General features: G+C 38.6%; 1 protein-coding gene across 4 annotated transcripts; it reads right to left on the minus strand.

The window, feature by feature from the left end:
* Positions 1-677: 677 nt before the first annotated feature.
* pik3r6 (phosphoinositide-3-kinase regulatory subunit 6) lies at positions 678-27,995 on the minus strand. Of its 4 annotated transcripts, XM_028460502.1 has the most exons (22): positions 27,915-27,971; positions 19,346-19,414; positions 16,644-16,728; positions 16,442-16,528; positions 15,554-15,645; positions 15,383-15,451; positions 13,267-13,399; positions 13,007-13,076; positions 12,716-12,914; positions 11,843-11,990; positions 9,558-9,644; positions 8,344-8,572; positions 7,889-8,158; positions 5,652-5,751; positions 5,108-5,227; positions 4,545-4,652; positions 4,351-4,453; positions 4,173-4,234; positions 2,757-2,847; positions 2,609-2,670; positions 2,360-2,466; positions 678-1,354 (listed from the first exon to the last, which is right to left on the minus strand). In XM_028460502.1, the coding sequence occupies exons 3-22, from the start codon at positions 16,663-16,665 to the stop codon at positions 1,201-1,203; spliced, it is 2,313 nt and encodes a 770-aa protein (XP_028316303.1). In that variant the 5' UTR covers positions 16,666-16,728; positions 19,346-19,414; positions 27,915-27,971; the 3' UTR covers positions 678-1,200. The 4 variants fall into 4 exon arrangements, with proteins under 4 accessions (XP_028316303.1, XP_028316313.1, XP_028316296.1 ...); XM_028460512.1 differs by lacking the exon at positions 19,346-19,414 and having other exon boundaries at positions 4,357-4,453; positions 27,915-27,995; XM_028460495.1 differs by lacking the exon at positions 19,346-19,414 and having other exon boundaries at positions 27,915-27,995.
* Positions 27,996-27,998: the final 3 nt, after the last annotated feature.

A 27,998-nucleotide genomic window follows, 5' to 3' on the forward strand; every position in this document is an offset into this window, starting at 1 on the left:
ACTAACCGTTTTTTTTTTTTTTTTAACCAATCACGTCTCCCTGCTTGTTCTCGATCCCTCACATGCACGAGCTCACACTGAAAGCGCGTCACCGCTGACAAGAGTTAAAACAGAGTTTTTGGTCGTAAAAGCGGAGCCGTCGAAGAGGCTACATTCAAAATCATGCTAGCTTTTGAAAATCGCCTACCCTACCTTTAATAAAAAAAAAATAAATAAAAAAAATAAATAGATCAGAAAAATAAAAACACGTATTGCTGTCAAATTTACCAGTGTTCCATAATCATAATCAGCAGGTAGCTACGGCAATAAGGTGGATAAATTAGGGCTGCTGAATAAACAAAGGAGGCCTTATTATTTCAAGGTTTTTTTTTTAAACTTCTTAATAAGTGCATTGTGTCATTACATGGTTATTATAACAGTCCGTTTAAATGTAAAATAAAAAAAAACACTTAAGAAAAGAGCCCTGAAAAGCGGGGTCAGTTTAAAATAGCTTTAACTCACTCACAGTGGTATTTCATATCAAATTGACGGTCAGTATAAAGGTAATTGTGTCAGGAGTGAAAATCATTGAAGTTGTATTATCAGACATCTGTGCTGTTTGCCTTTAAATGTAGACAATATGAAGTCTGATCTATCCTGTAACTGTCTGTGATTGTCTGCCATGAATGAGAGTTTTGTCGTTGTAAAAAATGTACACTGATTGAGCCTTAATGCTGTGAAGTTGGAGTGAGTTTTTTTTTTTTTTAAACACTACAATGAAGGGAACTGTCAGTGTTTCAATCACTTGGACACCTTAAAATTTAAATACAACATGACCACTGCTGCAATTATGAATAGCCCTAAAGCCTTCTTATGCCTGATCCCTCTGCTCACTGCTTCTACCTAATGCTGATCTCTCTGCTTTTGCAAGCAGCAACAATTTTAGCATTTTAATGGATTGGCGCAAATGACCTTTATATTTTCCTAATAATAAATATTGTATATTAGCCTGAGGCTTTTTTCATCAGAAATGCAAACCAGAGTCCCTTAAAATGATCAGCCAACAGAAAATAGCTTCAGGACAAGCATTTTTGATTCCGATATAATGCAGTTTTTTTTTTGTTTTTTCAGGTATTATATAAATCATCTCTTTAAAAAAGACAATAACAATTTGTGCAAATGAAGCATTGATGAACACATTGTTTTAAATGTCTCTCAATTCTAACTGATAATGCCAGAAAAAGTGTTGATTGGTAGCTGGAGTCCTTGGCTCATGTATTTGCTCAGTCCACTTTCATTGCTGTGCAGATTGAGTTTGGTCCTCATGGCTTTCTGAAGGCAGTATCCTGGATCCATGCAGGGGGAGATCTCAATGCTACGGAACAAACATCACCGGATTCAAGTTTAGAATAGAATGTGGCCAGTGTTTGTATCTGAAAATAATATTTATTTTGAAGTTTTTGTCCAAAACACTTATTCACCTGATGAAAAAAACGACCAAAAGGAAATAAAGGCATTATCACAAAAATTATGATGAAATGTGGACAAAACTTACAAATGAAAGATAACATTATAGGGAGTAACTGTATGTTTTGCTTTGGTTGACTAAAAACGAGGATGAAACTAACAAAACAAGTTCTGATGAACTATGGCGGGGCCCGCGGAACGTCTCTGCGCCGAATAGCACGTACCATGTTCCCGAGAATTCAGTGAAATGACTCGATTCCACAGAGAAAAACAAATGAAATTGTGCAATGTAAAATCTTAATCTACGTTGAATTGCCTTTGAAACGATACATTACACGACTATGTTCCGATAAATTTAGAAATTACCGGAAAAGGGGGGTGGGCCCACGGGCCCCATACACCATTTTAAGGGGGGGGGGGGGCACCCTTTTCAAAAAGGTCTCTGAGCGGATTTTGACATCCGCTCATAGAAAATCCATGTCAAATTACAGCCCGATTCAACAAGCATTAACGGAAGTGTAGTCATTTGAAAAATAGCGTCAATGTGTACGCATCCATAGGTTATACCTACCAAATTTCAGCCTGATCCGTTCACGAATAACAGAAGAGTAGTGATTTTAACTAGTTTACACAACAACAACAACAACAAAGTGAGTGGCATTTTAAGTCCAGTAGCCCGGCCTAAAAATGCATTGCCTAAAGGACTTTGCGCACTTAAAACTATTACGTGCTCCCTTAGAACTTTAAAGCGTTGAAGTATTAATTTCACACGCTCACGTGTAGGTTCCACGCGCACTTTACGTGAACACGCAATTAAAAAAAAATATCTGTGTCTATTTAGGGGCTCAGTAATCATCAGGTATAAAATGTTTTTTTTTTTTAAAAACACATAAAAACTTTTTTTTTCTCTTACCTGAGCACGTTTTTGTAAATCTGACGACTGTCTCTGTCCAGAGTAACTGTAAAAGGTCGACCCTCATAACTCCGAATGTTAATGTTTGTCGTCAGAATTTTGGACTCCTGAATAGTAAAAAAAAAAAAAAAAAAAAAAAGGCATAAAGGCATTTATTTGCATACAAATTGTATTTCTTTTGGACCTTTGGTGTTTGTAACCATAGTTCATCAAATGTGTTTAAGCATTTGTTGACATCACTCAACTCACCACAAAACTGGTTTTCGTCTTCGCATTGGTTTCGTTCAGAATCAGAGTCAAACAGTTTAGATCTACACAAAAAAAAAAAAGGAGAACCAAATAAGTGCAGTGTCAAACGAGAAAAAATAAATAATAAGTTGTGACAAAAATACTGAACCTTCAGTGTCACTGACAGGAACTGCATGAATCTGTAAGCCTGAAGTCCTCACAGAAAAGCCCCTGTCTGGGTCTCGGCACCCAAATGTCACCTAAAAAAAAACACACACACACACACAAAAAGTGCAAAAATTCAAAGTTCCACTGCTCGACTGACAGTTTATGCCAGTAATAATAATACATCAATTTTATATAGCGCTTTTTTGGACACTCAAATACGCTTTACAGAATTAAGGGATTCTTCTTTCACTCCACACTTAGTGGTGGTAAGCTACTATTGTAGCCACATCTGCCCTGGGGTAGACTGACTAGCTAATATATATGATTATTATGAACATGACATCCTAAAGTCTACTGCAATGTTTCTCAAATGGGGGTACGCAATGGCACTACAGGGGGTGAGAGAGAGAGAGAGAGAGAGTGAGAGAGAGAGAGAGAGAGAGAGAGAGAGAGAGAAAGAGAGAGAGAGAGAAAGAGAGAGAGAGAGAGAGAGAGAGGGGGGAAAATGATAAAAACTATAGAAATAAATCTATTCAGGGGCTAAATCAGTATTTTTTAACCTTGATGGGACCCCATGGGGTCGCCTAAAATTTTTTTTCCAATTATTATTCTTTCTTTAAAAAAAACAACAAAAAAAAAAACAATCTTAAACCACTATTTCTATACTTCCACTTTGTGAAATATAAATGTAGTTCAAAATAAAATGCAGTCACATGATCAAAAACTATAATTCTAGAAAAAAAATGTCTTTGGGGTCGCCAGAAATTCTTGGGAAGAGAACAAGGAAGCAAAATGCTGTAGTCGGACAAAGGGAGAACTTGGATTCAGAAATAAGAGAAAGGGGGTACTTGAGCCAAACACGTCTGAGAACCACAGATCTACTGTTTATGGTCCACACACACAGTGCTGACCTGTGGGAACAGTAACACGACTCTACATTTATTCTCATAAAAGATCGGTCGATACCGATATCAGCATGAATCACACATAATTTATTTTTTTCTCTCTTTCTCTCTTTTCTTTAATAAAAAATAAATAATAATTACTTATTTTGTAGTGTGGAATGATCGAAAAGGCCTGATCAAGTGATGTTACTCAAACAGAGAACAATAGTCAGGAACAGTAGGTATGAGAAAAACTGACCCATTTATTATGAACCAATAATGGTTAACATAATATCTACAGTATTCTACAATTAAATAAAATAAAAAATAAAATAAATTAAAAAATCGAAAAATCTGGAAATTTGAATCCGATGTCCGATATTTATTTTCAGGCTAATAACGAACCGATATCGATATCGGATCAGGACACGCCTAAGAACAATAAAAATGAAGGACAGAGGCAGTCATCATGTTGGAATCTGAAGGGAAAAACAATCCAACATTACGTACAAATGACCATTAAAAGAACTCACCCTCTTGTAATTTATTGAGAGAGCAGCTCCACCAATCTCACCTACGGACCTCTTCTGTTTGTCTGTTAGAGAAGTGAAGACGTGGTTAAATAATGCCTGATTTTTAGGGACAAGCCTAGCGTTAGGCTATCTGACACATTAGGTGTGTGTGTGTGTGTGTGTGTGTGGAGCACTTTACCTCTACCTGTCGCTGAAATCTGTCTGAACTCAGGAAAGTCTACTTCCAGATGTGTGAGGAACACGTCTTCAGCAGTTCCTTTTGTAGTGTTGGTGAATGTGATCTGAGACAAAACAAACACCTTTTAAAGACATGAACAAACCACGCTGTGGATCTCTACACATAGGAGGCCATTTATATCATTAAAAAAGTACCTTTGCAGAGTAAATGGTGAAAAAGACTGGCTGCTGACCACAACGAACATAGTAGGAAATGATATCAGAGATGAAGGGGTCCGTTTGCCGTCCAGGGGTCACTTGTTGCTATAGGAAACACAACAAGATTAACACGTTTACCAGTGTTTGTACAAACTCCATCACATTTTCATGATAGAAAAATACCACAATAAAATATGGCCTAATTCAAAATAACGATGTTCCAATTTTTTATGTTTAATTCCTACTTCAAAATAACATTGACATTTTTCCTGAGTTTGTGTGTGACATTCACAGCAATTGTAATTCATTTTTCATTTCACGACATGGCAATGTTATTACACTATTTGAGCTTTGCTGTCTTGCAGGTTAATAGAGTTATTAAATGACACTGTCTGGCTCACAATGTCAGATAAGATATCCAAGCTAAAAATAAAAATAAAAGTTATGGGTTAGCATTCCTACATATTTACACTGATAAATCCTCAAATAAAAGGAACTCTTGTTCAAAAATAAAATAAAAATAATACAATTAAAAGGTATGTTGAGGTAGATCGTAGCACCTTTGCTAGTTTGGGAATCATAGCACCCAAACTCTTGATGTTACAGTTGTACCAGGGGTCCACAATACTCAGGTAGGAACCAACAGTGCAGGGAACCTTCTCACAGAGGTCAACGTTTTCCTGCAAAGAGGGAACAGAAAATAAACTTGGTAAAACTCTTGGGTAAATAGTAAATCTTTAACATTTCCACTCTTAAATACACTCATCTATAGCAGTGATTCTACACTGGTGGGTCAGGACCCAAAAGTGGGTCGCGGACCTGTACTGGGTGGGTTGAAAACAGCTAGTCAAAAATAAATAAATACTTAATGGGCTTGTCTTTTATTTTGAAAGAAAAAAACTTTATATATAAGCTATTTTTTAAATACGATTTTATGACTGTGGCAAAATGTGGGTCCCAGGGTGAGAACAAACATTTCTTTTCGGCCAAATCACGGGCAGAATTTTTTTTTATACCACAAGTTAACTTCTAACATCTTCTTGAGTTGAAAGTCATGCATATAATAACTAATAATACCATGTTAACAAAAGGAAAGTGCCTTACCTTTACAGAGGGAATGTGAGATGGAGAACTACAAACAGGTATGTAATAAAACTGGAGGTTGACTTTCAATGTAAGACAAAGCCTCCGTGCTTCCTTTTTCCTGTCAAAGTAAACCAAAGAGTTTTGAGTGTCATATTGTGAATATGTTACTAATACATTGAGTTTTAAAAAAACTAAGTGGCTTTCAAAATGTCAGCAAAGAAGTTTGTGTTGTCCAGCATCGAATAAACTTTACACAAGTTTTATGAAATGCTCATATAAAATTTTCCACTCCGGCACTTCATTCCATAGATGACTGTGGATCAAACTCCAACAAAGTAACCTACTGTTGCTGACTATTGTTCTCTGTTTGAGTAACATCACTTGATCAAGCCTTTTTTTAACATTCCACACTATAAATTAAGTATATAAAAGTATGTATGATTCGTGCTGATATCGTATCGGATCATTATCGACATCGGCCAATACCCAAAGCTGCAATATCGGTATCATATCGGAAGTGAAAAAGTTGTATCGGGACATCCCTACAGTGTGGTATCGTCATGCGTTACAAAAATACTCTCAGGAGACTTCAGTTGCATCCATGTTCGGGATGCAAAGCATTAAATCCTTTACTCGTGAAAGAAAATGAAACAAGTGCAAAAGTTGTGAGTTAAATGTGAATTCTCATTGGTCTGGGGCTGTAATCAGCAAACAAAGCAAACGTTGCAAAGGAAACTTGAGACGACAAAACCATAAACTATGGAAAAAGAATAGTAGCAGGTAAAGGAAGTCCCAATGCTTAGGCTCAGGTTACAGTTGCTGAAAGGAACCTATTCAAAATACAAAATACACTCAAGAATATATTGAGTTATATTTGTTTTACGAGTAATTTCCTCCACCAAGGAGGAGTAATTACTGTTTATTTGTTTGTCTGTTAGCAGGATTACATACAAAGCACTTAAGAAGGCATTTAAAAGTCAATTTAAAGGGCACATGACACCAGTTTTGACATCTCATGTTTTTTATTCTATGAAGAAAAAATCATGCTGTGACGTTGTTGGTGGTGAGACAGTTCTGAGTAATCCTGGCGGTGAGCATTATCGTGCATGACAATGTTAACAGACGCTTGTGGCATTTTTTTCCCTTTTGACAAAGTTCATTTTTTTTTAAACAGGCTTTTTTTCATAGCCCGGGGTTCCCACTTGAAATCCATCAAACATGTTCTAATATCACGCTCCACTTTGGAGTGTCTAAGTTATTAGACTCGTGGTTCTGCCACATGCACGCACTGACATGGACGTTCACTTTTATTCTGGTGAGTTTGGCTACAGCACACTAGGGTATCGAATTATACACGTCAAGTGCATTAGCGCGCTCCCTATTTTACGTATATTCGCAAGAGTTGAAAATATTGAACTCCTGCGAATGTTTCGCATGACGAAAGCCAATCAGAGTCTTTGTTGACGATGACGTCAGGCCGTCAACACGGACTCCGGTCTGTTCACATATTCAACTATGAAGTAGAAGCTGTGTGTGACCACCTGGAGCTGTATGACACGGCCTTTATAACCGGGACCAGACTAGGAAGAATCAGCGAGGAGGTGGTAGTAGCAGGTAAAAGTTCTCTCTGTAGTTTTCATCTTTGAAAGTCAGCACTGAGCTAGGATAGCATTAGCCGCTAATCACACTGGCTTTTTTCACTGGTGGTTTATGTTTGTGAGATGAGAAAAAGGAGCGCAGCTCCTCGCTTCAGCAGGCAGTGAAACTAACCGAGTTGGATGTGTCGCTGGTGGGCGGGGCTTCGCTTCAGATGTGCATTTGATGCAAATAGGGACATTTTTTGATCCTGCGGACCCTGGGGTATGTTTCGTGCGGCAGATGCGTTCGTTGCTGCAGAATACGCATTTGGTGTGAATGCAGCATTAATAATTGAAAATATGGATTTTAATATTTTTGGTGTAGACATCTGTGATTTTTGTGTCAGTATACCCCATGATTTTATTTTTTTCTTTTAATGGTAAAATGTGGGAAAGTTTGATCTGAAACATATTTTAATAATTGTTAACTACATATGTGTAGAACTGTACATAGCACTGTAACATGGTTCCCCAGTTAAATTATAATTGACAATTTTTATTGACTGTTCAACATGTTATCTTGGCTGAAGCAATTATTTTTTAAGCATTATTTTGCAATGAAATACAGTAATGAAAATGAGAGATTCATTCAGGCATTAAATGTAGTAAATCACTCACCTTAAGAAGTAATACGCCTTGGCCAGTTTGCCCAGTACTCTGTCATCCCCCACGGCAACTATCTTAGCAGTGAAGTATCTCTGCTGTTTGGAGGTTATCTGCATTACGCCGCTTCCTGTGCGCCTCTGCAGAGGTATCTCTCTCCTTCCTCCACTTCCACCTTGGTACACTTGGTCCCTGAAAGAATCCTGCATCAGGACCATGCTGTGCTGTACGGATGGTTTCAGCTTGATGCCTCCACATCGCAACAGCCTTTTTGATACTTCTTCTCTGAGAGAGGTGCAAAACACATGAAGAAAGTGACAAAAATGTCTTTATTCAAAGTAATTCATACACATTATTTCAAATAGTCTATTTTAAATGCTTGTAAGGAAATATACTCCTTCAAAATTATTTTTTGAGGAAATAAAAATAAACCATTCAAAAACATAAAACCATTAAACTGTTACATTTACGTTTTATTTTCCTCCCATGATGCACACATGCTGGGAGTGTCCAGGGCAGATGTGGGCGATGGTGAGGGATCTGAGCAGGGGGGGATGTCCCTTTCGATACCACTGTCGATGGATGTCACAGAGTAACGCGTGAGGTCAGATGGGATCTGATTGGTTGGTGATTCACCCAGCATAAAGTCCTCCTCCTCCGAAAAAGAACTGGGATGTAACCACTTGGCCAGCTCTCGCCCTGCGGACATTTAAAGATGGGCAATCAACATGTATTTAAGGGAAATTACTTTGACTTAAAGCTGGGGTACAAAAATTATTTTCTGTAATTAAAAAAAAGATTCTTATGGGCATCATATATTAAATCGTAAAAGTAGTCATTTCTGAAAAAATGGTATGTCTGCGTGCTGTCTGTGCCTTATAATTAATTATTTTAGTTAATAAAACCCAGAAAGACAAAATCTTGGAGATCACCCCCTCCAGCACCAATCACATGATTTAGAGAAAGGAGGGATGAGCAGAGCCCATGAAGGAGCCTCCTCATTGGCTGCTGCGATATATAGTGACGCGCGTGCACTGTGCGAACTTGTTTTCAGTCTTGGACTAAATTTTGACACGCAAGTGGCTGTTTTCCTTCTAGGCAGGTAATCTAATGTTCCATTTTCCTATATTTTGTGTACATCTTTTCGACGTGTTTTACCGGTAGTGCACGTTCAGCCCTCGTGCGCGATTTCGGGCACTTCCGTGAGAATAGGAGACTGGGAGGGATTATCAGAGTGGGGGATGGGGTTTATGGTTCGAATTCAGCCACGCCCCTCTGACATGGTTCAAGAATAAAGTAGTGCAGCTTTAAGGAATAATTATTAACTTGGTGTTCTGAATATGTAATAAAGCTAATTAGTTTATAAAATGTACAGCTTTGCTCCATGAGATTCTTTTTCTGACAATCAAACTAATCATTATTACTATAGACAAGGTGTCTTTTTATACAGTAAATAAACCAGAACATGATCCCTTCATTTAAGAGTATTTATGTAGTATTATTCCTACAAAATCTAAAATGTACCGTATATATTTATGACTATGTATGTTTAACTATGCAGGCTAAGACAAAAACATCAACTTTAAGATCAGTCTTTCCAAGTAATAATAACAGTTTTCCAGCTTCAGCTGACTAGAAGTAATTTACTAGATCTATATCCCAAAGCATTAGGTGGGTGACTCACAGATATCCAGATCCTCAGTCCACAGGTGGACACTCATCTCAGGGTTAGGAAGAGGGCAGTCACTGAGGGCTCCACCACACAATGGCTCTGAATAACACATGGAGCATGAATCAAAAGAAGAAATAAGATGTTTCATAATGAGATCAAAAACAAAACCCCACACAACTTCCTCTCTATCTACACTTTGGGACCAAGCTAGATCAAATTCATCCGATGGATCAACACCATATTTGGGGCAGTGTCCACAATACTAAACCTCCAGAGTCACCTGATCTTAACTGCAGGCATAATGTCAAGTGTCAATATTTCACTGAAATGAATTAACTAAACATGCTCATTACTGACAGTGTAAACAATGAATGTGATAGAACCCGAGAGGGACAATGAGATGCTTTCTAGTCCTAGAGTGTGTCTATTTTCTCTCCAGCTAATCATAAGGCAAACACATAGAAGCAGGCATTTGCAAACACACACATTCTATACTAAGGTTTGATTGCCTGGTAGCTCCTTTAAATTGATCACAACATAACTTTGGATAAAAAGTCTACACACCCCTGTTCAAATGCCAGGTTTTTGTGATGTAAAAAAATGACACCAAGATAAATAAATAATCCACTTTTAATGTGACCTATAACTTGTACAATGCAATTGAAAAACAAACTGAAACCTGAAGTAAAAATAAAAAACTGAGAGAATGAGGTTGCACAAGTGTGCACACCCTCTTATAAGTGGGGACGGGGCTGTGTTTGGATTTTACCAATTACATTCAAACTCATGTTAAATTGAAGTCAGCACACACCTGTCACCATTTATAGTGTCTCTGATTAACCCAAATAAAGTTCAGCTGTTCAAGTAGGCTTTTCCTGACATTTTGTAGCCACATCTTCCAGCACAAGCCATGGTCCACAGAGAGCTTTCAAAGCATCAGAGGGATCTCATTGTTCAAAGATATCAGTCAGATGAAGGTTACAAAATAATTTCCAAGGAATTGAATATAACATGGAACACAGTGAAGACAGTCATCATCAAGTGGAGAAAATACGGCACAACAGTGAGTTTATCAAGAACAGGGCGTCCGTCCAAAATGGATGACAAGACGAGAAGATAACTGGTCAGTGAGGCTGCCAAGAGGCTGACAGCAACACTGAAGAAGCTGCAGAAATTTCTGGCAAGTACAGTTGTGTAGTACATGTGACAACAATCTACCGTCTTCTTCATATGTCTAGACTGTGGGGTAGGGTGGCAAGATGGACGCCTTATCTTATGAAGAAAAACATCCAAGTCTCCCAAACGCATGCGGGAAAATGTGTTATGGTCTGATGAAACCAAGGTTGAACTTTTTGGCCATAATTCCAAAAGTTATATTTGGCGCAAAAACAATACTGCTCATCACCAAAAGAACACCATACCTAGAGTGAAGCATGGTGGTGGCAGCATCATGCTTTGGGGCTGTTTTTCTTCGGCTGGGACTGGGGCCTTAGTCAGGGTGGAGGGAATTATGAACAGTTCCAAATACCAGGCAGTGTTGGCACAAAACCTTCAGGCTTCTGTTAGAAAGCTGAAGATGAACTTTATCTTTCAACACGACAATGACCCTAAGCACACAGCCAAAACAACAAAAGAATGGCTTCACCAGAATAAGATTGAGGTTTTGGAATGGCCAAGCCAGAGTCAAGACCTGAATCTAATTGAACATCTGTGGGGTGATCTGAGGAGGGCTGTGCACAGGAGATGCCCTCGCAATCTGTCAGATTTGGAGCTGTTTTGTAAAGAAAAGTGGGCAAATATTGCCTCATTAAGATGTGCCACACTGATAGACTCTTACCCAAAAAGACTGAGTGCTGTAATAAAAGCCAAAGGTGCTACAACAACATAGTATTTAAGGGTGTGCATGTTTATGCAACCAGGTTATCTTAAGTTTTTTACATTTTATTTTTCCCTTTTAAATGTTTCAATTTGTTTTTTAATTGCATTGTACAGGTTATAGGTCACATTAAAGGTGAAAAAAAGTTGTGAAATTATTTATCTTGGTGTCATTTTTTTACATCACAAAAACCTGGCATTTGAACCGGGGTGTGTAGACTTTTTATTTCCACTGTATGTATTTTATTGCACCTCAATAAACGTGAATTTTAATGTTTGGAGTACAGTTCAGTTTATGATAGAAAATGTTTTGACGAAGAGTCTTTCAATACAACATAAATGAAAGTCACTGTGAAACGCCTGCGTCAACAGCTTATATTTAAAAACCTGTGTGCCACAGCTGTATTTTACAGTATACCGACCTGATTCTGTGTCTGTGACAATCTTATTGTACAGCTGGTGGAGACGACCCCTCAGCGTAGCAGTCTCCCCTTTGCAGCCCCCCGCTGCACTCCGCTCCAACATCCCCATTACTTCCTGATAGAATGGCTCAATGTCTTGAGCCATGTCCTGTGCAGAAACATACACACACACACATGCGAGTGCATACACGTGTTTTTGTTGTGCATAGATTCTACAAATGAAACCAACAATGTAAGAAAGCAACATAAGGTCAATTAAAAGACAATCCAAAGAAAAATAACGGTGCTAAAAAATTTACGTGTTCTCTGTACTGTGTACAGGCTAACGTGTGTATATATCTTCTATTTTTTATTATGCTGTTTTATTTTATTTTATTTATCTACTACTGAAACTGTGCAAATGTCCCCTTTGTGAGACTAATGAAGACTATCTTTATCTCTATCTTTTCAACCTCGGGGTCGTGACACCATATGGGGTCGTTTGGAATTAAAACGGGGTCGTCTGAAATGATTACAATAACATTTTTATTTTTTTATTTATTATTCTTTACCAGCACACACCATCAAACAAAAAACATTCTAAACTTTATTTTCTCAAATATAAATCGAGTTAAAAGAAAATGCAGTATAAAAATATCTGAGCTGGCTGCTCTGTATTTGCCACCGTATAACAAAACAAACATGATCAAAAACTAACTGTAGAGAATTATTTATTTTTATTTTTTTTTTTTTAAAGCACTGCATTATAAGCACTAAGACTTATAATTTCTTGGAGTAAATTAAACATCCTCACTAATAAATTACAATAGTTTAGTGTAAAAAACACAGATAAGTTCAAAGCAATACTGTAAACATGTCAAACTCAGCACGCACCTTTAGGGCCTGAGCCAGTTTCAGCCCATTGCACTGCTCTGGTCCCAAAGCAGCCTGTATGGAGTGCAGAACTATATTGCGCATGTGATCGAGAGGACTCAGATATCCAATTGAAGCTGTAGTATGTGCATTCAAATCATCCAAAAGGACATGCATCAAACTCTCAGAGAACACCTCTAGGTCAGCTAAGACAAACACCCTGCAGACAGTAATGTAGAAGTCAGAACGAAGCACGTAATACAAATAGAAGTAATATCAGGAAATAAGAACTTTTGTGCACAATCAACTCACCTTTCCCGAAAGGGGTAGTGCACATTATTTAAACCTTGCTCAGCAGTGATCATCCTTTGATACATTAGACCTGTAAATCAAACTGATGTTCAGTAATACAATAATACATTATTATTTTTAACTAAAGCAAAACTAATCATCAATGCAAAGCTAAAAGAATACGGCTGCAAGAAGTCTTGCATTACGAATAATGAAATTTAAGTGCATTGTGGATTAAATCACCAATTATATATTTTAGTGAAAAATTATAGCAATAATACCTGGAGTAAAGTGCTCTGTTTTTATTTTTTTTGTGTAGCTGAGGCCGACACTGCAGTAGGGATGTGGGAACGTCAGGAGTTTTTTGCAGAACTCGTAAATTCGCTTGTAAAGCTCATCTGGAAGGTAGGCTGTCTGAAAAGTGAAAAACACACCACGGTTACAGGAAAGTATGAGGAATGAGGAAAACACTCCAGTATTGAAAAGGACTGCACACAGTATTTATTGAAGTGCTGTTCCTCATATTTGAGAAAAAAAAAAAAACACGCTCACCATCCTCCTTAGATTATATCTATTCTATTTCTCTATCCACTTCCTGATCAATGTTTGCACGAAGAATTTAAACACAATTCTTCCTCCTGTTCGGCACCACAGTGTAACAGTATGACATTCCCTCCACAGCTCTAGTCAACAGTGGACAACTTTATTGGATACTGAATCTGGTGACAGCGAGCCCTCTGTAGAAAGTTGTTTCTGTGATTGTAGGTAAAATCCCTTACTGACACAGAATATTCACATCCACTAACTGCTGCGATTATAGAAAATCTACCCACGGTGACGTGACGACTAGGGGAGTGACGTGGGCAGAAACTCATTGCCGGATGGATGTCGCGACACAGCGTCACTCGAAGTCGCTTGAAAAGAGCGACTTCCAGCGAATTAGATTGCGCGACTGAGTCGCTGGAATCGTGTGAGTCACGTCATTTACATTGAATGTAGAGCGAACATGGGCTCGTCTGTAAACTGTCGCATTTTCTGGTTCAATAAACGGGAAGAGATTCCAATTCTGATGTAGCTGGTTAGGATTTACTGTCTGCATAAACAGGACTGAATTATAACATACCCTAACCACTAGAGCAGACATGGGCTCGTCTGTGAACGGTCACATTTACAGACCTTGGAGTCACTGTTAGCTTACCAATAAATGAAAAGAGATTTTCCACTTTTATAAGAAGTGTTGACTAGGCCACTGGGAGTGAGGCACAAGGCCAAGGCAGGCTGACTTGATAATACTGTCATGTTTTTCTGCAGTCAGTGCCTTCTCCTCGCCCTTCTTCGTCTTCTCTGTTCCAGGTGTTGTGAAGTTGATGATGGCAGTTCCTGATCTGTAGTTCACGGCTCAACTAGTCTGAGACACTGATGTTCTATCTCTCTATCCTGTTCTGTTGGTCTTCTGTCCACTAACCCCAACCAGTAGAAGCAGATGGCTGCCACCTCTGAACCTGGTTCTGCTGGAGATTTCTTCCTGTTAAAAGGGAGTTGTTTCTTCCCACTATCACTAAATGCTTGTTCATGTGGATCTTGTTGGGTTTTCGCTTTCTTATTATGAATTTTATATTTTGATAAGCGCATTGAGATGACTTTGTTGTAATTTGCGCTATACAAATAAAGTTGAATTAATCACATCGCCAAAGTCGCTGAAGTCACATTCAGTGTGAACGCAACTTAACACGCACCTCGGAGTCAGGATAACCCCTTGGAGTGAATATAACCCCTCGGAATCAGTATGAAGTCACTGTTCCAAAAGGTTTGAGGGGGTATTTTTGTATTTTTTTTTTTTGCCAATCAACCAATAAATGTTAAACTTACAAAAAACCAGAACAAAGCATAATTGTCCTGAGCATTCAGGTAACCGTTGGGGTAACCTGGTTGGTACAATCAACTCTCTACCCACACATCTAAAATAGGAGACTAGTGACAATGCTTTCAACAATGGACTCAAAACAAGTGTTCACATTAATAGTTTTACCTGGTTGGCCTGTGTTGCCTCTGCCCTATAACTGATGACTGTATATAACTTTGAATATTGCTTTTCTTTTTGTAATGTTTTGTGCAGTGCATATTTCCTCCTTACTTTCTTATGATTTCTGTTATTTTTTAACCTTTTTAAAAAAAAGCCTCCTGTGGACAGGTGTTGTAATTTAGCATATGTGCCAACACACTCAAAACTATACATCTGGGTAACCTAAATGTAATTGTGATGTCCATATGAAAGAAAGGGAATGTAATTTATTCTGAATGTAGAGGATGATTTACCCACAGACAATCCACAGAATAATAACAAAGTACACAGAAAACTATTTACAATACTGTTTATATTAGACTGGCTTAACATACTTGATAGATGGCATACATCAGGGTGTGAAGCAAAGGGATTATATCACTGCGCGAGTCCCATCGTTCAGCCTGTGAAGATAACAATTCAAGGAATCTTGTTGAGAATGTCTCTCAGTTAAGGCATGTGTGTAAACAACCAAAACCAAGCATTTGTAGCAAAGATGAGAGTACCTTCTCAAGCTCTTTTACCACAACCCAAACCAGAGATAAGCTGCTGATTGGGTTGTTTTGAACCTTCTTGTGAAGAATCCATCTCAGCATTCCTACACACAGACACACACACAGCACTCATTTCACTTTATTCATATACCACAAATCACAACAATAGTCATCTCGAAGCACTATCAAAATCTGAAATTGTTAAGAAACAAGTTTGGATGAACTACGGCCGGGCCCATGGAACGTCTCCACGCCAAATAGCACGTACCACATTCCTGAGACTTCAGCCAAATGACTCGGTTTCACCGAGTAAAAAAATGGAGCCTTTACATACGGAGTAATGGGCCCCATTCATATATTGTTATGTGTCAATGATTCGGTACCACCAACTGTCTCAATATTTGACTCACAAATAAATGAGAAAACAACTTTAATGGAAATTGCCGAAAAAAAGGGGGGGTGAGCACCCGGGCCCCTAATCAAACTGTGTGAGGCATAATCGTAATCTACGTTGAATTACCTTTGGAACGATATATCACATGACTATGTTCCCATAAATTTGGAAATTATCGGAAATGGGGGGTGGGCCCCCGGGCATCATTTAAAAAAAAAAAAAAAGGGCTCCAAGCGTCTCTAACAACAACAACAACAACAACAAAGTGAGAGGCGTTTTGAGTCCGGTAGCCCAGCCTAAAAACCAACAAATCTACATGAACATACAGTGTGTCCTGAAAAAAAACACTGAAACAGTTGGTATTTTGTGTTCTTTAGTCATTATACATCACCTTTAAGTTATTTCATATGATAATTACTGAATGAAATGTAAATCCTGAGCAAAAGAAACAAAAAGGAATTTTCCTAACAATAGCCTAGATTTGTTTTTCTCTCTTTAAACTCTACCTTGGTTGTCACAATTCAAGCCCGGGTGAGTAGCCGTCTTTGTGGGCAGCACAGCCTGGACGCTGCGGTAGAGCTCTGGCTCTGGAACTGTGGGGGATAGATTTTCACAATACTTTATTGTAAACCTTTGATTCATTTATGACAAGTTAGAAGCAACAATTGGAAACAGAGTAAATGTTAAATAAAAGATGCAGTGTTGTACCTGTTGGCTGCTTGCTGCACATTCTGCTTGTGTTACCTCACAGGGCTTCATTAGTTATGTTTTGCACACATTGTGGGATCATGTACTGCAATTAGAAAGTTAATAAGAACAGGATGTGAACCTTTAGACACGTCATGTGGATGATTCAAGAGCAGAACAGGGAACCTCTCAATCTTAGTTTTTTTTGTTTCAGTTGCCTGATTTATGACAGCAGTGTGTAAAATCACACATGCACACACAGGCTTGCCAAACATTTACAGTAATATGTAGGTGTGTCTTTATGGTACATCCTATCTACCTATAAAAGCAAAAAAGGTCTGTGTGTGTGTGCGCATGTGTGTTTGTGGAGCGAATATCTCCCGACACGTGTCTGCTCGACCTGAAACTTTGTCAACGGCTTCCTCATAGCCTGCGTGTATGCGTGCATCAAAACACGCCTTCACCACACATTAGGTATTTATAATGAAAAATATACTGAAAGAGTAGAATAATACAAAAAAACTAAACAATATTTATACAAAAAGAACACAAAAAGGCACAAAAATATACAAAAAGGCTCCAAAAACACATAAAATGACTAAAAAAACATACATTCCAGAAAAATACACCAAACGACAACAAAAATATGAAAATGACTCACAAAACACAAAACTTAATATTAGTACAAAAAATACACAAAATGACTCCAGAATCACTCTACAATTGCAACAAAAAACAATGATTACACAAAAAATGCACAAAAACACAACAGAAAGATACAAAAATACCCATAATGACATTTTTCATGCCCATTAAACCAGGGAAATTGCACACACTATTTCACTTTGCACTTGCAAATAAACCCCTTTATAACACTACAGAGTGCAGAGTATGTACACCTCTTTGTACATCCCACTTTCAAACACATACTCATTTGGCCATGACAATGACAACTCTACTTAAGCTACTCCCACTATAGGAATACACACTTCCGACGGGCACTGTACTAGTAGTTATTAATAATAATAAGCATTACATAGTTTTCTTTATATAAATATTATGATTAATACTATAAACATATATAGATAAATACTTTAAACTGGCAGTAAAGATGCCAGTCAATAAAGATGCAAAGGTAGTATTAACATGCTTAGATAGGCTGTCAGATGGACTTTATATTAAATACAAACAATGCAAAGGAAGTGCAAGCACGTGTCTAGAAATGTAAGAATGTAAATCTGAATCCATCAATGATTTAAAAAAGTGAATCAAAAGTGTCACAGTGTCACTGTGCCAGTCAAACCGGTTACACTCCTTAAGTGAGTATAAATGGGACTGATAATGTAATACCACAGCAGTGTGTTATTCTCTTTACATGAGTCTGGCCTCAATGAACTCACTCCATGTGGACGTGGTGTTCTTACACAAAAGAAAAGTTTCTTTAAAAATAAAAGGCATATTGAGTATTTATTTATTTTTGACTAGCTGTCCGCGACCCACCCAGTACAGGTCCGCAACCCATTTTTGGGTCCCGACCTACCAGTTGAGAATCGTTGGCCTTGAATACACTTTTAGACATGTTTTTTAAAGAACGTAAATATTCTGACATTTTTTAAATATTCCAGTAGTCTTTGCTTTTCAAAAAAAGCACAACCAAGTTTTTCATTTATATTAGGCCTTCAAATAAAACAAAACATGCATTCCAAAAAAAACTAAAGTGCATTAAAGGGGAGGTATGATGAAAAAAAAATCACTTTATAATGGTTCTGTTACAGTGATATACACCCCTTTAGCCTCATTCAGAAGGACAGAGTTGAAAAAGTTTCCTTCCTCCTTTGTTATTCCACATTTTGTAAAAAGTCAACTATAAACGGAACAGTTGGATTTTGCCCACGTTGGTAGGTGACGTCACCTAACACGCCTCCTAGAATGTGAGCTCCTCCCTCTCCAACTATCTACCAGCTAAAACAACACTGCTGTTTAATATATATATATATATATATATATATATATATATATATATATATATATATATATATATATATATATATATATATATATAAACTGCACTACTGGACGCCCAAACTGCACTACTTTTTCTGCTGCTGATCGTGTTGGGAGTCACTGCTTGGAGCCACGGATATTGTTTACACACATCAGCTGTTAGCACGCCGTGCTAATGCTACACCAGTCTATGCAGTGAGACCTGACATTGCTTGTAAACTGAGGAGGAAATGATGGAGATGTTTACGGATTTGTGGCTCACAGCGCTAACAATGGACTCGGTTGTGGAATAGGATGGCTTCCAACTTTTGCGCGGTGACGGAGAGCGGTAAGAGAAAAGGAAAGAGTCTGGTTGTGTTTGTATGCGGAAAGGAGGAGCTGCTGCTGCTGCTGCTCCTGCAGCAACGCGCACACACTTTTCGGACTCAAAATCACTGAACGTTGTTTGATTGCGTCACACGCTACTATTCGGCCTTGCTTTTAACTCACTACACTGAAGGCCGAATGTGGCTTTTTTTTTGCAATATTCGGCCGAATGTATTCGGTGGCCGAATAATCTGAGCGTCCCTAGAAAAATGTAATGGATCCCAACTCTGGTGCTAACATGCAAACAAATGAAAAATATTGCCCGTGAAAATATTACTGGTATCTCCTTGGTGAAGGTAATGGGAATAATAAATCAAAATGTTGGAAAAAAAAAAAAAAGATTAAAAACTTACCATATTCTAAATGTGTGTCATTTATCCAGTAGGTGTTTCACAGCAACACACTGCTCAGATAGACCGGAGCTAACATGTGGGAGATGGAAGGAAAGATATAAGACGGTAAGACGTAGGCGACAGCTTCAGTCTTTCTGTCTGTGTTTCTATTTCCTCATATGAGAAGCTAAGCGCTATGGTGTGACACACAAACATCAACTACACAATATACACTACACTATCCACTTCATGGCTTTTGTTCACAAATACTTGTGTCATGCACACACACACACACACACACACACACCTCAGGCTGTGAAACATGCACAATGAAAGAGCTCAGTGTTGAGGATTTAGACTTGATCCCTTGATGAAAAGAAGCACTTTGAAAAACACGTCTCACTGTGCTGCCTCAGCAGCTCAACAATGACTGCTCGACCACAATTTTCCGGTTCCCTCTAAAGTTTTCAATCTGTGTAATACTTTTTCTGTTTCCTTTATTTGAAATCTTTAGAACTCCATCAGACTTCATCATCTAAAGTAAATCTTGGTTTTCCAGTTGGACACACGGGCACAAATTCACATGGATTTTTACATTTAAAGACCAGACAACAAACAAAACATACACGGTAGAAAAAAAACAGACAATCCCTGGCCCAAAGCCACAGCTGTGCCCTCTTATGACCTTTATAACGACAACCATCATCACAATAATGACACAAATTTAACATTTCCTTCCTGTTAAACTGAGTAGGCAGATGATGGTCCATAAATAGACAGAAGAGATGCACAAAGAGCTGCTGATTGAGGCAAAAACACTATTTTAATAGGATGCACACACATTAAACACACACGCAGGCTTTCCATTAGATTTACTGGAAATGACCAGATAAGCAGATTGGTTTCACAGATGTATCGACTTAAAACTTGACAAAGTGCAATAACAGGGCAAACAGGCATAAGGAATGAGTCCTGTGGATGTTTCAGAGAAATGTAGCATTATGGTTACTGAGAAAGCGGCTAAGAATGAGCAGCACGGCAAATATCTTCTTCAACCAATTCATCAAATTAATATTTATTTGAAAACATCTTCAACACTTTGAACCATGGTACCGGTAATTGTAAATAGGATGTTAACTTGCATATACAGGGGTGGACTGGGACCAAATCTCAGCACTGGCATTTTGTGTCCAGACCAGTACCACTACATTATCAGCGGACACCATGTAGAAGCTTTTATTAATATTGAGGCAGTGATGCTCAACATGTGGCTCTTTATGTCTTCGTTTTAATTAAACAGACATCAGATTGAACAAAATGCTGCTGACAGACTTTTGACCAGTGCACCCAGAACCGCCCACATTACCCTCATTCTATGATGTCTTCATTGGCTCCCAGTCAAATTCCAGTCAATTTTTGCAACTTCTTTTTGACACTTTTATCTGAATTTTGTCCTTTCTTTAATTTTTTTTTTTGCCACTTTTCATCCAAATAAGCTAACTTTTTACCCAATAAATAACACTTGTTTCCTTTTTTCCAACAATTGGCCTCTTTTTGTTCCACATTTTTGCCCTTTGTCACTATTGTTTGCCACATTTTGCCCATTTAAGCTACCTTTTGCTATTACATACCACCTGGTTCCTCTTTATTTACAATTTTTTTGGCCATGACATTGGAAAGCTGTGCCAAACACCTGCAAAACCACATGTTTGAGAAAATGATGTGAAACAATCCCTTAGGCCGACTGTGTTACACAGTATGAGCAGCAGGAGATATGAATTGTGTGTGTTTTTAGAGTGTGCGGCATGTGTGCAGTTTTACCTGCCTGGTCTGATTGACTAAAAAATACCAGGAGAAGGAAACACTTCACGATTGTTATAAAAATCCTCCAGCAATACACCATGTTGATGATATACACTTTACACAGACATATTCTTTAAAGAACAAAAAAGAGGGGAAAAAGGGGGCGGTGACAGATACCTTCCCAACCTCCCTACTTTATATTCACTTGTGATGCTTATTTTTCTAAACTGTAAATGTTTTTCCCATTTCCAAAAATATCGTCTTGTATCATTATCGTGAGCCGAGTATCGTAGATTCTCTCATCTGGTGAACTTTGTATATCGTCCCACTATAATAGATCCACATGTAGCAGACTATAAGGTAGGGGTGTCAGGAGCCGATATCAATAATGGATATCTTCCCGATATTAGCCTGAAAACAAATATCGGATTCAAATTTCCGGATTCTCTGAAAAAAATTTTCTCCCCCATTTGTTCTTTTATTTATTTTATTCAATTGTAGAATACTGTAGATTAGTGATAGACCGATACGTCAGCATTTTTTTTGCGTTTATTACATGTATCTGCATTGGCCGATGCAGGCCGCTGCCTTCGCCGTTCCGCATTATTTACACAGAGCAGAAATATTTTTTTTCACTTTTTCTTGCTCTGCAACACCTGTTTTTAATATTTGTTAAATATTTTTTACTTGTCGTTCTACCTCACCTTTGTTCATTTCAATAAAAAATTGAGACCTGCAACATTTGTTATCGTCATTGTGTAATTTTTATGATGTAAATTGAGGGAGCAAAAGTAGTATCGGCTCCAAATAGCGACACAAGTAAATCGGCAAAAGCTGATGGAAAAGAGAATTTTAATTTCGCTTCATCTCTACAACATATTGTTGCCTTGCTTTGTTGAGCCAGTTAAAAAACTATTCTGAATAATCATTGCTTTAATCCCACAAACATGACTGCCTTTATTGTAAATACTATCAGAATTTTTTTAAGTGGAAATTCTGATTCTTACGAGTGTGAGCACATTAAGTAATACAAATTAATATTCTCCAAATAGTTGCTAAAGTGCTGAAGATGGGCACCAGCAACCTGAATAGGAGCGAGTGGGTCAGAAGACGAATGGAAGGATAATTGCAAAGGTAATACGGTTATTTTTGGGTTAACTTATCAACCGATTTCTTGAAAAAATAAATCTGCATCCTGCATTATTTCGATCTAGTTGAGTTTGGAATCAAAAAAAAACAAAAAAAACCAAATGGACCAAATTACAAAAAAAATTATGGTTCCAAAACTCAGAAATACACAGAACAAACTCATTCTCACCACCTAGAAGGCCTTATTAACCCCCTGTTGGTTTCCTAAGGGAACAGCTTTTAAAGAAGTCAGAGGGTATAAATATATCCAGCTGGAATAACCTCGGGAATGACTGAGCATGTCACATAAAAACGCTGAGAGGGAAAAAGTGGTCGACACTAACTAAACCACTCTCAAGCCACACATTCCTCTTCAGAGCAGCGTGGCCATTAGTTTGTTACATTTCTCACAGGAAGAACAAATGGGCAGTGTCTCAGACCTGTTACAAGTCAGTGACTGTTGGATTCAAAGATCCAATGTGGAACTGAGGGAGTAGCAGCAGCTGGGTGTTGACGACTAGGGTCAACTACCCCAGGAAGAAAGTTCTGCGTAGAGCAGTGAACGTGCATGGCCAAGTAATCTGAGGAGAATGTTATCTTTGCTAAATCTAACAACTGTTAAACTATAGATTCCTCCTTATTATTATTTTGTCTTAAAGATTACATTTTAAAATAATCATAAAGCCTAAATGAAAAGAGTATTTTTGAATGACCGGGATTAGGGGTGTGTATTGCAAATAACATACAATCTGCCTGTGGCTTTTAAACCAACTTCGACTTTAGTGTAACATAACTGAGGTATATGCCTAGAACAACAAATAAATGCAGAAAGTTAGTACTTTCTTTTTAGATTTTATTAAAAAAAAACAAGCTGGTCAATATGCCCAGGTTCCAGCGCACTTCTTTGTGCAGTTACAATTTCTCCTGCAGTGGAAAAGACTTTCCTGGTTAATAAAGGCAAAAAAAAAAAACATAACAATAAAGAAATTATTTAAAAAAAATATAAAATATATGCATGCATTTTGAATCAATCAGAGAACCGCGCAACGTAATATCGCGATATATCGCTGAATCAATTTTTTTCAACACCCCTACAAAATAGTAGAAAGTGTCTGGAGCCATAGCCCCTCGGACTATAGATACATTTTAGTTGAGTGGTCTAAGGCACCGCACTCACCGCTAACGTGGATTTCGCTAACGTGGGCTCGAATCCCACATTTGATAAATAATATTTTTCATTTTAACATATTTAACACTAGAAGTCCCGGGATCTTCCAGACCCCCTCTTGAGTCCTGGCAATGGCTCAAAAGACCCTCAGCTCAAACTGACACCGACAATCAGCATCCTTTCATTTGTGACCATTGCTGGATGAATCAGAGAGACTGACTCAAAACATGGAGGTGGAAAGAAATTTTTCACACCTTACAAGCCTTTTCACACTCTCACTATGGTTCAGTACTTCCGCATTAGGTCTCCAAAGTAGAAATGATGAGTTAGCTGCTAAAGCTATTGCTGTACACAAGCTAAAAAAAAAAAAATCAGGTTTTTCCTGGCTTTTCAACAGCGATCAATCAGCTAAACAGTGCTGTTTCACTTATCGGCCTGTCCATCTTGTGCACTTCCTTCAAATTTGTAAAATAATATCAATAAAAATAATCATGGACCTGGTTAGAGAATGGTGTACCTCAAAGTGAGAACTCATACTGTGCTTTTCACACTCGAAAATCTTGCTTTACTATCAATAATAACAATACATTTTATTCATAAGCACATTTAAAAAACACTTTACAGTTGTTAAAAAAGTAAATTAAATAAAAATCTATCAACAATAAAAGTAAATAGAGAAAATACAAGAGTAGGAAGCAGAGGAACTCTAACTATAATACTGCTTCACACATCGGACATGAGTATCATCAACTGTAATACAGATTTTACTTGTTTGTTGCTCAATTGGCTGACTGTGGCACAAAAAGAGGCGTGCAAACAGGGGAGTTTTCAGAGGATCGTTCATGTATAACAAGCAGAGGACTCGACCATTTCTCACATTGTCATGTAGGGTCACAGAAAAGGTGTGAAATGGTGCAATTTTGCAAACGTATAGCAAGCTATAGGATATTTCTATAAATATCATTCGACACCTACGCTTTGATGGCAAGCGAGCGGAGACCGATAAGTTTGTTGCAATTTCCGATGTGTGGGGATTGTTTGTCACCAACTGCATCACATCCTACAACCCTGGTCGACACATCACTATTGAAGAACAGCTTTTCCCGTCAAAGACTCGCTGCTGTTTCCTGCAGTACATTGCAACAAAACCTGACAAGTTTGGGATCAAATTTTGGGTGGCTCGCGACTTGAAATCCAAGTACACGTGCAATATCCTCCCATATCTTGGCAAGGACCCCAGTCGTCCTAGTGGGGGGAGACTGTCAGAGAGTGTAGTCATGGGGCTGATGCAACCATTCATGAACAAGGGCCGACCTGTCACCACCGACTATTTCTTTACATTGCTGTCACTTGCACAACGACTGCTTAGCCTAAAAACCATTATCATTGGCACAGTTAACAAGATTCGCAGGGAAATTCCTCTAGACAAACAGACCGCATTCAACTCACCACTCAGGTATGTTGCAGGTCTTTTTTTCATCAACACCTGTGTGTCAATGTGTGTGCTGTGAAAATAACAATGTATCTTCTTTATTAGGCATTTTCAACCACTGGTGCCACACTGACAGTGTATGCGCCCAAACAGAAGAAGACCGTCTACGTTCTCAGCAGCATGCACAGCATGGCTGAGACTGAGGATACCACCAAAAGGAAGCCAAACACCATCACCCAATACAACACCACAAAGTGCGGCGTACATGTGATGGACCAGATGGTGCGGGAGTACAGTGTGCGCACAGGAACACGGCAATGGCCAGTCGTAGTGTTATACAAAATGATTGACATGGCAGCACTGAATGCAAATGTGCTTTATCAAACATGCACCGGGAGGCAGGAGAGACGGATAGACTTCCTGTTGGAGCTTGCAAGAGAGTTGGCTAACTCTCATGTGGGTACGAAGGAGGCATGCAAGGAGCAACTGCTTCGGCAACAACCTCCCACACCTGGTCCTGGGAAAAGGGCTAAGTGTCAGGTCAACCATCGACGCAAGAAAAATTGTGCCACTGTATGATATGTTGACTACTACAAATACACATGTGGCAAATGTAGAAAGAACATACCATAAAAAGTAGGGATATAACGATTAATCGTAAGGCAGTTAAAAATCGATTCATAGATATCACGGTTGACATCGATACTTTGAAAATTGAATCGCAGTACCTTTTTAAACAGCAGAGGGCGCTATATATTTATCCCTTCTCTTGTCCAGCAGTGTAGGCGGCGGGCGGAATCTGCTACTACTTTCTTTCTGGCCGCATTCTACTCTTAAACATGTTCATAAATGATTCCTTATCCCTTTAGCACCGAAAGAATATCTGTAATATTACGTGAATATCTGTAAAAGTCCCGTTTTTCTATTAGCTCTGTCTGCTAGCATAGCATCTTTTCTTCACTGCAAGAATTTCTGCATGCCAACCAACCACTGGGTTACCACTGCCCTCTGCTGGTCCAAACAAATATCTGACGTAAATCAGTGAAATGACTGTTTTTTTTTTTTTAGGTCCAATTGTTAAGGCATAAAATACATTTTCAGTTGCACTTTTAAAAAGAAAAATAACTATTATGCAGTTTTGCATTGTTTACTATAGAACCAGAATTGAAATTAATAGGCTTCTTCTTCATTTGTATTATTCCTTTATTTATATCATTCAAGATTTATTTTTAGTTAAATTGCATTGTTTTGAATAGTTTATCAAGGGATTCTTTTGACAATGAAAAATAACAGGAAAATAATACAGTATATTCCCAAAAAAAAAAAAGGAATATTTTTCAGTCATCATTTGTCTACAGTCCCATTTTGTAAAATAAATCGTGAGAATCGTATCGTGAATCGAATCGTATCGGGAGTTGAGCGAATCGTTGCATCCCTAATAAAAAGCAAACAAAAAACAAATCTCAGTTGTTCTTTTGTATATTTCTCATGTCACACACTCCTCATCAATAAACCTCAGCAAGAACTGAAAAAAAAGTGGCTCCCCCTCCTGTGGTGCCTTGTTTCCATAACAAAAGTGTCTGTATGCAGCTTAGGAGAAGGTGTTAGTTAAAAACCTTCAGCTCAAGTGACCCTTCTGTGGGCTCCATAGGTATAAATATAAAATGACCCATCAATGAGACTTCTAGTGTTAACACGGAAAATTCCACCTTTAAAAATACATATCTGACAAAAATTTTAGGGCTAAAACAAAAAGGCTAGCGGGGTAGCTAAAAATAAATATGAGCTAAAATACAAATTGTGGAACTTTAGGTCACGTGATGCGCCCATCACGTGACCTAGACTGGCCAATGAGGGGTGCTGCATATCCATAGAGTGGCGGTCTACGGATACGTTTAATGTACCCGTAGCCACGACCAAAATAGTATGTATGATTCGTGCTGATATCGTAATAGATCGGTATCAGCTAATACGCAAGTTTGCAATATCGGCATTGTATCGGGGCGCACAGTGGATTAGTGGTTAGCACGTCCGCCTCACAGCAAGAAGGTCCTGGGTTCAAGCCCTGGGGTGGACACTTGGGTCCTTTCTGTGTGGAGTTTGCATGTTCTCCCCGTGGGTTTCCTCCGGGTACTCCGGCTTCCTCCCACCATCCAAAAACAGTCTCTAAATTGCCCACAGGAGTGAATGAGTGAGTGAGTGTTGTGTTGCCCTGTGATGGACTGGCCCCCTGTCCAGGGTGTACCCCCACCCAGCGCCCTATGAGAGCCGGAAATTGGCACCGGCAGACCCCCGCCACCCTGATAAACGGGAATAAGCGGATATGAAGATGGATGGATGGCATCGTATCGGAAGTGGGAAAAGTTGTATCGAGGTATCCCTATATTTTAGCAGCTTATGAGGGTTTGTGTAATACATTTACTGCACACTTACTTTTCAATGGCACTAAATATGGTCAACATTGAGTTCTGAGGTCAGACTGAGCAGACTTTGGTAGATGTTATAATGTGATCGTTTACACAGGGACCATAACATCCGCACAGGCACACGTCCACAGTGCAGACATGGCTGCTGCAGCCTGGCCTCACACTGTTAGCAGGAAACTCACTTCTAAAACAGGGAAACTGGAGGAAATACAGTCGTGCTTTCAAACTGTAACAGACACAACAGAGAAGGAGGGGATCAGAGTCCTCTTATGATCTCAGGAGGGGAACAATAACGTGCACGCCCCCAGCGTGTTCCCCATGATGAGTGTGCACGAGCTCTTTTCTTAGTGGCCAATCATGCACGTGTTATTATTAGAGAAGGAAAGCCCCCGCGTGCGATTCTTCAACCACACACGGACGGCATGCAATGAATATTATTTATAGCTAATTATGAGTCAGAACAAACAACGAGCATCAGAGGGGAAAAAACAAACAAGAGCGGACACACCAAAAAAAGTTTACAGCTTCAAATAAACATGATGGTCAAATAAATCAGGAAAAAGTTCATTATAATGATAAACAAAAGTACACGCGCTAGTAATGAAATATGTTATAGTTTAAAGGAAAACTTACCAGTAGTTTATCAGCTCAACCATCCCTGACAGACGCAGAGAAACGTCTGTCTGTCTGTCTGTGTCCGACCGCAACGCTCCAGTC

The sequence above is a fragment of the Gouania willdenowi genome, chromosome 1 (genome assembly GCF_900634775.1).
Source record: "Gouania willdenowi chromosome 1, fGouWil2.1, whole genome shotgun sequence".
NCBI classification, from domain to species: Eukaryota; Metazoa; Chordata; class Actinopteri; order Blenniiformes; family Gobiesocidae; genus Gouania; species Gouania willdenowi.